At 37.7% G+C, this 13,367-nt stretch overlaps 1 protein-coding gene across 1 annotated transcript in view; it reads right to left on the bottom strand.

Annotated features, from left to right (window-relative positions):
- znf277 (zinc finger protein 277) overlaps nt 1–13,367 on the bottom strand; it is a 127,410-nt gene that overhangs the window by 55,724 nt on the left and 58,319 nt on the right. Inside the window, exons 3-4 of the mRNA XM_051928751.1 lie at nt 11,865–11,953; nt 634–716 (exon numbers count right to left, since the gene is read on the bottom strand). Coding sequence (XP_051784711.1) covers nt 634–716; nt 11,865–11,953 — 172 coding nt within the window. The remainder of the gene's footprint in view (nt 1–633; nt 717–11,864; nt 11,954–13,367) is intronic.

The following is a 13,367-nucleotide window of genomic DNA, read 5'->3' as shown; positions in this document are numbered from 1 at the left end:
ATTTGGGACTCCATGAGCAACTGCTCATTAGACACAAAGTCAAACCAGCAATACTCAAGGATTCTCTGAAGAGACACAGTAACGAAGGAGTCCAGTGTTTATCTCAGGTCACTGGATAGTGTTCATGTCTCACAACCATATAGCAAAACAGGAAGCACCAGGTCTCTAAAGACTTGGACCTTCGTATCGGGAGCATGACATACCCCTTTCCAGTGACCTCATGACCCCCCATGCTCTGTCCAATCCATCTACTGACTTCATTGGAAGAGTAACCATAAACATGAATGTTGCTGCCGAGGTAAGTAAACCTCTTGACAAGGCTGACACTCCGCAGACAGACACACTGTGCCCAAGAGGTCATTAAAAGCCTGGATCTTGGTTTTTATCCTGGACACTCGCAAGCCCAGACACTCAGATTCCTTGCACAGTCTCTCAAGAGCTCCAGTCAGAGCCTCCATTGACTCTACAAAGATCACAGCATCATGAGCAAAGTCTAGATCAGTGAATCATTATTTACCAACAGACCACAGCCGCTGGACAATGTCCCAACACCCAGTCCATGCAAGCATTGAACAGAACAGGAGCAAGAATTCTCTCATACCTAGCTGTTATCAAAACAATCTGAACACCTACCAGTCTCTTTTGCTGAAGTTGTTCTCGAAGAACTCTGTCCTCTGGTAAAGCGTCACATAACAAGAAATAATCTTCTTGAGATTCTAAAACAGTTGAGAAAGAATTACAGCTTAACCGATTAAAAACTTGCCATACACAATAAAATTCCAAAACATCTATAATCCTAAATTTGATGGTTCTGCATTTGTTGAATGATTAAGTAGTTTATTCCTAGACAAGAAACCTGTCAGGACCAGCATGGCAGCTGAAATTATGTGACGGTTAATGGATAATATTCTGCCATTCTTTATCTTTCAGTATACCTTAACAGGCTTCAGACTTGCACTCTTTGCTAGATCTTTGCACAAGCATAAAAAATACAATATTAAACTCCATAGCTATCTGTAGATACTGAAACTGTGCCTACTGAAATTTTCCACCCAGTCCCACCCTAAACACACAGTTGCTTAACATTGGTTACCATTCTCACAATCACTCTCATTATGTTTACATAACTTTTCATGATAAAAGTAGTTATACACAACTTGCTATATTTTCAAGCATTAATTTATTTGGAATGCAATAAACTAATCTGGAGTGAGCACCATATCATTCCTTAGGAATGTGGATAGAAACCAGTATACCATACCATACCATTTTTATTTGTTAAGCGCTTAAAAACACAGCATTACAACTGACCGAAGCGCTGTACAGTTAAAACAAGCAAGACTAAAAGCAAAATATTAAAAAACAAACATTAAGAGAGAATTAAAACAGAGACACTAAAAAACAGGTCAGGGGACCCAATAAAACAGAGAAATAGCAAAAAGCAAGTGGGACAGGTTAAGAATTAAAAGCCAATGTGAAGAAGTGCGTTTTTAGATGTGATTTGAATGTGGTGACTGAAGTGGCTTGCCTAACCACTAAAGGTAAGGAGTTCCAGAGCTTGGGTGCACAGACAGAAAAGTATGACCAAAAAACTTTCACATATTCTAGATTTAGAGAAAATGGAAGCTTGATGTAAAGAAAACAGAAACTTTAAACATAGTCTGTTGTAGAGGTGGGCGGTATGACCAAAATTCTATATCACGGTATTTTTCTAAATTCTGCCAGTTTCACGGTATTAGACGGTATTTTTTTCCCCATGCATGAGTGGATGTTAACCACATTTTCCACTGCAATTACTGCAGTAGACTGGCTAAGAATAACCTATTAGACTGTTATGAGAATTGTACATCGTACAAAAAGACATTTTAATGTGCACACAAGTATTAATCCAGGTTTGCATGGCCCCATAAAGTGATAGTTTTCAAGGGGGTGGAACTAAAGAGAAGGAATCACATTGCATGACAGTTGCAGTCAAAATATAGAACCTTTAATTGAACAAATTTTGCAAAAGCTTAAACTATGATTTTGACAACATATTTTCAACCATCCAAAGAGGCATTTAGACTTAGTAAAATATCCAGAGGTGTTTGTCAAAAGTTGGATTGCACTAAACACGTCTTAGAAAAGGAATAAATAGTAAATATTTTTTGTAAACCAACTACACTTTCTGTTAATGTTAACAATCTCTGTCCACTGACATGCTAAAGTGACTTTTTAAACAATTTTACCATCATTAAACTGCATAATATTTAAACTAATAAATAATAACAATAAAATACATAATAGTATTACTGATAGTTGCACCATTACTTCAAGGCTTCAAGCCCAGGTGCATTACACAGTATTCACCAAATTAAAATAAAATAAAACAAGTGCAATCTTGGTGATGACATCTTACTAACTGCACCATCATATAGGCAAACTGCATTAATATGGACCTTGCTTCAAGCTAAGCTATATACATAAATAATAAAAACTGCAACTTGCATTTATAATTGTGTTTGTGGTATAGCCCTATGGAAGCGCATTAGGGCCACTGTAAAGAAAAAAAAATATGGACACGGAAGAAAAAAACAAACTATATGTCGAGAATAAATTCGACATGTTGACTATGTCAAGATTAAAGTCGACATTTCCACTTTATTCTCAGTTTATTTTATAATTAAAGTAGAATGTTGTAAACTAAACTTCATCCTAAAATCAATGTTTAATTTACTAGATTTTCTCAAACCCCATCACAAGTTAATGCAGCACATCAAATACTTTGTGTTAAGTGTTCCCCGACCCAGTCGTTAATCACTACGCTTCTTAAACTGACTTCCTCCGCACTAAGAGCAGGCGCCTGCAGCAATCACCGCACAGAATCCATTCACTTCATGATATTCCTGCTCTCTACCAAAACCACACGATAATTACCAATCACAACACGATAAACGTCTTTGTGAAATTAAAACTAGTTATTAACTTAGCCGACAGAGTGTACAGAACTTTAAAAATATCTTCGTTATACATGTTTAATTATGCCATCCATTCAGAGTTGCGCCCATCTCTGAACGAGTCGATAGCACATCGCAGAATGAATACAAGCAAAGCATACACTAGCAAGTACAAAAACAAGTACAACTTGGCTTGCAGTATTATCCAGTAGTATAGAAACAGTATTTACACATCTGAACTTTTAAAACTAAAGTATCTCCAGGCGACGGATGTGACTCCTTTTTTTCGGCAAAAGTTCTTCTGTTCATCACATGTTCAACTTTACTTTTAGTTCAGTTTCGGAATGCTCTCTGTCCATTTTCACTGCGCGGCATACCTATGCTACCGCCCACTATTTGGTGGTGTAGCAGTGAAAAAGGTCCCCACTTAAACAGTTTCCTGCTGCGCCACGTTCCGCACGTCATTTAGGCAATTTAAACCGGTGTTGCGGTATAAGAAAAATCCATATCATAAAAAAAATAAACGGTTTTCGGTATGAACCAGTATACCGCCCAGCACTAGTCTGTTGTAACTGGGACTTGAACCCAACACTGTGAAGGTGTGAGATAGAAATGCTGACCATTGCACCAAATTTTAAATTTCCATTAATTTAGAGTATGCTTATTATTATAAATACTGCCTCCAATTTATGGTTGTGTGGATTCTGACTGATTGAAGGCCAGACTGTTGTAGCGACATCTACGCACACATTCAGAGAGTTTGCATTAAGAAATAAACCTTAGACTCCATCTCAAATGTATCTGCCTAAGACAAGTTTTACAGTCGTCTATTAACCTAATTGAATTCAATAGACTATTAAAGAAAACTGGAGAATTCATTAAGAGGATCATGCATTAACTGAAAAATATAAAAGTTTACAGAATACCCCAAAAATGTCATGCATATGCAAATTAAATCAGACCAGTACAATAACCAAGAAAAAAATATATTTTGAAAACTGTGCATTGCAATTTCAAAGGTAGCTGACATTTATCTGTAGTGTGCTATGTAAAAAGCAATCAAATATAGCTTTTATTCAGTGGAATCAATAAATCTAAAATCTTAATAAATACGAAACAGAAAAAGGTAATTCACTGTATAATTATCACTTTTATAAATGCATCTTCTATATATTCTCTTTAACGTTTTACAATTAAAATATATGGAAAAACTTGATTTCTATTTAAGACAATTGATTTCACAGCTAAATGTAGCAGGTCGGATTTTAGAAATGACACAAAACTTAATTGTTTACAGTGCCGTCCACAATGTTTGGGACAAAGACACAGTTTTCCTTGATTTACCCCTCTGTGGTAAAGTGAGATCCGTGGCTGTTTGGCATTTTTAAATAAATAATCGGCACACTTGTGTCTTTGTGTGTGGCGCGTGGCAGTGTGGCGAGCGGTTCCCATATACAATATGGGAGTAGACAGACCTGCAATTGGTGCACAGGTTTAGGACCGTCCGCAGCCCTAATTGACGCCGGGAGCTGCTCATTACCACAGCTGTGCCATGTCCCTAGTTTAAAAGGGAAGCGCGAGTGCAAAAAGGGGGAGAGAAAAGCAGGAGCGGTAGTGAGCCACTGTTTGGTGAGAAGCAGGCGGATGTGAATGGTGCCCTACTGGAGGAAGCGTAAGGCCAGCGTTCAGGAGGGGGCACAAGGATCACTCCTGCTGAGCAGCCAGGAGCAGGAGTGATTGTTCAGCTCAGGAGGATCCTCTCGCCGGGTACAGCCTGTGACTGGCAGCGGTGAGAAGATGGCACGCTTTTGCTGGGTGGAGCCTGAATTGGCAGTGGAGGGCACGGGAGCAGGGTCTGGTGGCTCCCTATGGAATGCTGTGGATTGGGAAGCGGGGACATGGGCTAGTGTTGAAGAATGTCTGTGCCTGTTGGTGGACATCTCTCTGTGTTGCAAGGCCCGTAAAGGGTAAGCCAGAGTGGTGTCGGTTTTAAAAGGGAAGTGCCGGGGATGAGAATTCTAAAGACTCTTGTCTGAAGAGTCCACCTTGCTTGGTGTGTTATGTCCTCATCAGCTCAGCTCATCCGGTTACATTATCGATGGTGTCGGGTTCAAGAGGCTCCCTAAAGAAAATGAAGAGGGAGCAAGGAGCAGACTCACACCGTCACACCCTCTGATCCAGAGTTTAATATTAGAATCCCTGAAGCCTACGAAAAAACTCGTAATCCCAGGCCAGCTTAAATTCCTTTGCACCTCTCCTCATCAGTGTCTCTTGTTTTGCAAATGTGTCAATCAGCACAAGCAGCAAGCAGCTTGCTAGCCCATCCCCTCCCCTGACGTAGCTGAAGTCAGTCGCAAACTTCTCCCAGCTCAAATCTGTTTATTGTGGTGTGAGGTGCCTGCAGCTGTATAGGGTAAATAATACTGTATATCGTTGTTTGGAATGCAATGTATTTTGGAATGTGCTTCGCTCGCCAACCCCCGGTTTTGGATAACCCGAAATACATTTAAAAGAGATTCTTTTTTTCTTGGTAATTGTTACATATGCATTATTTTTACTTTTGTTTTAAAACTTCAGTAAAAACAATATTTGGAATTAACTTTTCTTCACGATCGCATTGAATTTTAATTCCTTGTTTGGTCTTACATCGTGATAATGCAACATATAACTGGCCATGAGTGAATATCGTTTCTTTGTCTCTTATAAATAAACCGACTTTTTCAAATGTTTGTTCTTCGGTTTTGTTACTTGTCATCGCAAAAACTATTCTCACAGGAAACTGTAAACATTTTAATACGAATGGCATATCAACATCTCCTTTTGTGTCTAATGTTATTCGCGGAATATATACAGTGGAACCTCGGTTCACGAACGTCTTGGAACATGTACAAATCGGTTTATGACCAAAAAGTTTGCCAAACTTTTGCATCTGTTCACGACCACACACCCGGTATACGAACAAGCCAGTTTCCCTTTCGGTTTGTACGTTTTCAGTCTCTCCCTGTGCATGTCCTGTGCAGCGAGCAAGAGAGAGAGAGCGCGACACACACACGAGAGAGAGAGACACACACACACAGGCACGGCGCGCGAGAGAGAGACACACACACACACAGGCACGAGAGAGAGACACACACACACAGGCGCGCGAGAGTCACACACACACACAGGCGCGAGAGAGACACACACAAACACAGGCGCACACACACACACACACACACACACACACACACACACACACACACACACAGGCAGCACGAGCGAGAGAGAGGGCTGGACACATAAGGTAGAGAAGGCAGTTAAAGAATGCACTGGGCTTTTTTGTTTTCACTTCTGTTTACAGTGATCGGTTCGTGGCGTGCATTGTTGCAATGTTACTTTTCTTGGTGGTTTATTAAATTACAGATTTTTTTAAATGTTCATTTTTTTTCCTGTGCTTAAAACTCATTAAAAAAAAAGTGTTTTTAGCCAGCGGTTGGTAGTGCTATAGCGCGAACTATTGCAGTGTTAGTTTTCTCTGTTGTTCAAGGTTTTCTCTGTGTTATGCAATGTTTTTACATTTAGTTTACTATTACGCTGTGCATTCTATGGTTTAATTAACTATATTTGTGCTTAAAAACTTAAAAAAAAAATTATTTACATGCAGTTTGTATGGTCTGGAACGGATTAATTGCATTTACATACAATCCAAAATTACTTCGGTTCACTACCAAATCAGGTTACGATTTTTGAACAAATTATGGTCGTGAACCGAGGTTCCACTGTACTACATTACCTTTCTTGTCGCCTGTTAAAATTTTACATGTTAGAATTTTTCTACCAATTTTCAATACAAGTAATCTTGTCCCATTGCATAGCCCATCACTCATACATAAATTACGCAATAACATCATGATACATCTTTTTTTTAACAGTAATATGGCCTGTGGGAGACCGGACGGTGTTAACATTTGTAGATATTCTGTGGGATATTGTAAATTGATGTTTTCATCTTCCGCACTATCACCACCAACTGTTTCAGCATAGTATTGATACGCATTTAACCAATTTGCCGTGTAACAGGTCAACTATTTTAGAGAAAATTCATTTGACTTCCTTGTTTCTCGCTGCTAGGATTCCCCGTGTACTTATTTGTTCTGTTGATAATCCTTCAGTATAAAATGTCTTTGCTTACATTCCTTTCAGATTTTGCATTTTTTTCTCTCCATCTCTTTTGTGTTTCTTTTTGTCGTGCTGCTCTTTCTACTTCGCTTAGTCATGGAAGTGTCATCTTTAACTTATTTTTTTTAAGCTGCTCTTTGTTCTATACTTATATGTGTCGCGGGACGTGAAAGTGTCTCTCTGAACTGTCTCTCTGTCTCATTTCAAAATGTCTCTCTTCAAATCTGTCTGACGTGGCAGTCAGTATGACGTGACTTGACTATGTCGCGGGACATGAAAGTGTTTCTCTCTGAAGTGTCTCTGTTCAAAAGATCACGTCTCGTCGCCCAAAAAGTCTCGTCTCAAGTTTTTTTTTTTTTTTTAAATAATAGAGAGATATTATTTGAACCTGTGATTGTATGGTTTGTTTGTGTCTAGGGTGCTGGCAGGCCCCCGACCAGTTACAGAATATATACACACACACAAAAACACACACATTTGATATTTAAATTAGAAACAGTAAATACAATTTCAGCAGCAAAAAAACTAAAACAATTACATTTTTATGGAAATGGAAATGCACATTTGTGTTTTATTTGATGAACTGAAAAAATGTAAAAATAAATAAATAAATAAATAAATAAGAGTAAACGTGGTATTGGCAAAAGTCAGTTTTAAGGTCTCAGAACTCACTAGGCTCGTAGTCTGGACTGGTTTAGCCTGTTTGATGTTAGTCTGGTCAAAAATTGTCATTAGGAATCCTCAACTGATAACAATTCCAGAAGCTAATGAATTCTTTGACTCTTCAAGCATGTACAACACTCATCAACAATTGGCTCTTCTAAGCAAATTGCTGAAGATCTGAAAATTAAACTAATTGATGCCTACATAACAGGAAGGCTATAAAAAGATATCACAGTGTTTCCAGCCAGAATTATTCACACTGAAATGTCTTTAAGGAATGGCAATTAAGGGGAACTTTGGAGGTCAAGACAAGATCTGGAAGACCATGACAACTGGCAGATAAATCAGCTTGTATAGAGTGCAGGATGGTAAATCAAAAACCCTCATTTGATTGCAAGTAATCTGCAGGCAATTTTAGCTGAGAAATAAGTGGTAGTGCATGAACTTCATGAAAAAGCCGTCAGAAGTAGTGCTGGGAGGTATACTAGTTCATACCGAAAACCGTTTTTTATTTTTGTTATGATATGGATTTTTCTTATACCGCAATACCAGTTTAAATAGCCTAAACAATGTTCGGAATGTGGCGCAGTGGGAAAATATTTAAGGGGGGGGCGTTTTCACTGCTACGCCACTAAACATGCATGCAACGGAGTACATGTGTTAGTGGAGGTACTGAGCAGTGAAAATGGACAGAGAACATTTCGAAACTGAAGCTGTAGCAGACGATAAAGTTGAACATGATGACACAGAAGAACATTTTTCTTTGAAAAAAGCAGCTGTGTCGGTTGTCTGGAGATTTTGGTTTTAAAAGGTGGAGATTTTGGTTTTAAAAGGTCAGATGTGGACCAAACAACTATTTACTGCAAATTCTGTGGAGCTAAAGTTGTCGCCGGAGGCGGTAACACAAGCAATTTGCTGCACCACCTTAGCCGCAAACATGCTTTGGAGTACCATGAATATATGGAACTAAGATTGGCACCCTCCACGTCCTCAGGTAAAACTGAAACAGCTAGAGGACACTTGAATCAGACGTTACTTGTAGACGCATTTGCTAGAAGTACTGCCTACGACAAAAAAGCAAGCGGTGGATCGAGATAACCAAAGGCCATTTCAATCCATATAGGTAACATGTCAGTGGACAGCGATTGATAACATTAACAGAAAGTGTAGTTGGTTTACAAAAAATATTTACTCTTTATTCCTTTTCTAAGACATGTTCAGTGCAATACAACTTTTGACAAGCACCTCTGAATATTTTACTAAGTCTAAATGCCTCTTTGGATGGTTAAAAATAGGTTGTCAAAATTATAGTTTTAAGTTGTTTACAAAATTTGTTCAATAAAAAGGTTCTATATTTTGACTGCAGCTGTCATGCAATGTGATTCCTTCTCTTCATTAGTGTCACCCCTTGAAAGTTATCACTTTATGGGGCCATGCAAACCTGTATTAATACTTGTACATTGTACAAAAAAAAAATTTAATGTGCACACAATTCTCATGACAGTGGAATAGGTTATTCTTAGCCAGTCTACTGCAGTAACTGCAGTGGAGAATGTGGTTAACATCCACTCATGCATGGGGGAAAAAAATACCATTGAATACCGTGAAACTGGTATAATTTTGAAAAATACCGTGATATAGAATTTTGGTCATACCGCCCAGCCCTAATCAGAAGGAAACCTTATTTGTAATTTCATCACAAAAAATAATGCCTTAAGTATACAAAACAATATCTCCATTAGAGCGCAACAACAAAAGGTTTGTTAGGAGTAAAAAAATGCAGCATTTGACGAACACCTTGCCAATAAAAAAGTATGGGGGTGGATCTATTAAGCTTTGGGGTCATTTGGCAGGTAGCTGCACAGGAACAATTGTATGAATACAGGGAATAATAGATTTCACCACATATCAACAAATCCTCAAGAAGAATGTCAGTCAGGAAACTGAAAAAGGATGGTTTTTACAGTAAGACAACAATCCAAAACACACTTTGAAATGTACTATGAAGCCTCTCAAGAAACACAAAGGTGAAGGTTATAGTATGGTCTTCAAAGTGCCCAGACTTGAACTTGATGGCAAAACCGTGGGAAGATTTTAAATGTGCAGTAGATTCAAGACAGCCCAAGAATATCTCATAGATGGAAAAATTTGCAAGGAATACCTCCAAAACAAGATTTCAAAGGCTCATAAATGGCTATATAAACATTTTCTAGATGTTAGTGTTGCTTAAGGGGGTCTTACTAAGTATTGACTTAATAGGGTACTCAAAATTTTGAAATGAAACTTTTTAATTTTTATAAATTAAAAAAATTAAAACTAAAAATAAGTAAATAAATAAATACCATGTTTTACTTTATTTCCCATCAAATTTATGTTTACTATTTTTTATTTCAAATGTCAAAAAATATGTAATTTGGCCAGGGGCGTCCAAACTTTTGCATAAAACTGTACATATACACAGGGGCGGCATGGTGACGCACTGGGTGGCGCTGCTGCCTCGCAGTTAGGAGAACCGGGTTCGCTTCCTGGGTCCTCACTGCGTGGAGTTTGCATGTTCTCCCCGTGTCTGCGTGGGTTTCCTCCAGGTACTCCAGTTTTCTCCCACAGTCCAAAGACATGCAGGTTAGGTGCATTGGCGATTCTAAATTGTCCCTAGTGTGTGTATGCGTGTGTGTGTGTCCACCCTGCGGTGAGCTGGTGCCCTGCCTGTGGTTTGTTTCCTGCCTTGCGCCCTGTATTGGCTCCAGCAGATCCCCGTGACCCTGTACATAGGATAATAGATGGATGGATGTACATATACACAGTGGGTATATAAGTAAAGTTCACCTCTCATGAACAACTACCACAATTGTTTGTTGTAAGTGAAAATAACAACACATTTGAGATTATGTTTTTGTATGTTAAACAAAACACACTTGACATAGTCATAGGTTATAATCGTTAAAGAAAAATAATTTAAGTTGTGTTTTTGTTCTTTAACCCACATAAAAAATACAGTTTAAACGTGTTGTAACTTTTGGTTGTAAAATAGCAAATTGTGGTATCAGTCCAACTGACCGAGATGGAGGAATGATTTAGAAAATGAGGCTAAACCTAAACTCAGTTACAGTTCATTAGTTATATAAATACCAGATGAAAATGATCTAAAAAGACCTGTCTGTACAAACTCTGTGCAAGTCTAAATAATGGAGGGTAAATAAGTCATCTCTCTCTTTTTTATTCAAGGCTAAAACTATCATTAAGAGTGGAATTTAAAAAGGTCTTATGTGGACTTCTCAAGACAAAATTATTAAATTAAATGGTTTCAAAACATAGGTTAGAAACAAAAGCAATTTATGTGGCAACGTATTACAAACTTTAAAAGCTGTACGGAATTAAATGACATGTTCTATATGCAAAAATGTGAAGTCATTCACAGGAGTAAAACATTGTGGTCGAGTATAAAATACAATTTATTTATAGCAGATAAGCCTGATTTTGTATTTATATTATTTGTTTTATGAGAGTGATTAAAGCGGATAGCATCTTATGCCTCACCACTGTTTCCATACCAATATGTAATCTTTTCAGTGTAAATAATTTGATGAATATCCATAGTGGGCTCAAAAATAGAAACATTTATTTCTATTAGATTATCTATATTGAGTATTAAATATTTTCAGGAAATAATTGCATTCCTAATTACATAACTGATCTACCATTCCATTACAGTGAAAAAAAGTTAATAACAAATGGGTCACTGAAGAATATATAAAAATTAAAGCATTTACAAATGTCATTCTCAGTGTTACATTTAAAATAACAAGTGAACTATGGCCAAAATCCACAGCTTGAGGTATGCTACTCTTTACATTTTTGATAGCGATCCCCTGTATGTACTAGAACTGAATCTAAACAATGTCACTTATGAAATAATTTATTTAGTTTATTTCACACTTTTATAACTCAATATCCAGCTGTATACTCATTTAAATTTCCAAGTTTTAATGAACATGTTGATAACGACATTCATGGATGTGTTTGTTTTACTGATTTTTCTTAACAAATATTGTATGTTGCAATATGAGAATTTGATTAGAGAAATTTATATATACATAATGTACATACCAACAGGACCATCTGTATTTGTTCTTATTATACTGCAGAAGTCAACAATTGACTGTTCTTTAAATCGGTTCTTCCAGTACATAATGTACCTAAAATGAATTAAAAAAAAACAAAAAAAAACACACATGTATATAGTATTGTTGTACATGTAAAGCAGACCAGTAGATTTACATTATCTCAGTAATTAACACAAGGGAAAGTTATCACCATTCTGTATTACAATGCAAGTCAGCTAACTTTTTTTATTTTAGTTATGAGAATTTTAACTTGAGCTGCAAGGGAGCTTAGCATCTCCCAAGTAAACTGTGTCCAGGCTTGTATGAATTGAATCATAAAGTTGGACTGACCCCACAGACATCTCATTATTATAATTTTATTCACATCAGATGCTGGACTCACTTCCTATTTCCCCAATTCGGGACTCTTGTCCTAGTGTCAGTCAGGTGCTTGCTCCAACTTATCTCTTGGCTCTCCACTACTGAGAAGACGTAGATTTTAAACCCTATCCTGGGACAGTATATTAGTTTATGTGATTTTTCTTACTTCCTATCACTTTCTCAGAATTACTCATCATATACAGTGGTGTGAAAAACTATTTGCCCCCTTCCTGATTTCTTATTCTTTTGCATGTTTGTCACACAAAATGTTTCTGATCATCAAACACATTTAACCATTAGTCAAATATAACACAAGTAAACACAAAATGCAGTTTGTAAATGGTGGTTTTTATTATTTAGGGAGAAAAAAAAATCCAAACCTACATGGCCCTGTGTGAAAAAGTAATTGCCCCCTGAACCTAATAACTGGTTGGGCCACCCTTAGCAGCAATAACTGCAATCAAGCGTTTGCGATACCTTGAAATTAGTCTATTACAGCGCTCTGGAGGAATTTTGGCCCACTCATCTTTGCAAAATTGTTGTAATTCAGCTTTATTTGAGGGTTTTCTAGCATGAACCGCCTTTTTAAGGTCATGCCATAGCATCTCAATTGGATTCAGGTCAGGACTTTGACTAGGCCACTCCAAAGTCTTCATTTTGTTTTTCTTCAGCCATTCAGAGGTGGATTTGCTGGTGTGTTTTGGGTCATTGTCCTGTTGCAGCACCCAAGATCGCTTCAGCTTGAGTTGACGAACAGATGGCCGGACATTCTCCTTCAGGATTTTTTGGTAGACAGTAGAATTCATGGTTCCATCTATCACAGCAAGCCTTCCAGGTCCTGAAGCAGCAAAACAACCCCAGACCATCACACTACCACCACCATATTTTACTGTTGGTATGATGTTCTTTTTCTGAAATGCTGTGTTCCTTTTACGCCAGATGTAACGGGACATTTGCCTTCCAAAAAGTTCAACTTTTGTCTCATCAGTCCACAAGGTATTTTCCCAAAAGTCTTGGCAATCATTGAGATGTTTCTTAGCAAAATTGAGACGAGCCCTAATGTTCTTTTTGCTTAACAGTGGTTTGCGTCTTGGAAATCTGCCATGCAGGCCGTTTTTGCCCAGTC

This window comes from Erpetoichthys calabaricus, chromosome 1 (genome assembly GCF_900747795.2).
Source record: "Erpetoichthys calabaricus chromosome 1, fErpCal1.3, whole genome shotgun sequence".
Lineage (NCBI taxonomy): Eukaryota > Metazoa > Chordata > Cladistia > Polypteriformes > Polypteridae > Erpetoichthys > Erpetoichthys calabaricus.
This window is presented reverse-complemented; position numbering and strand designations above follow the sequence as displayed.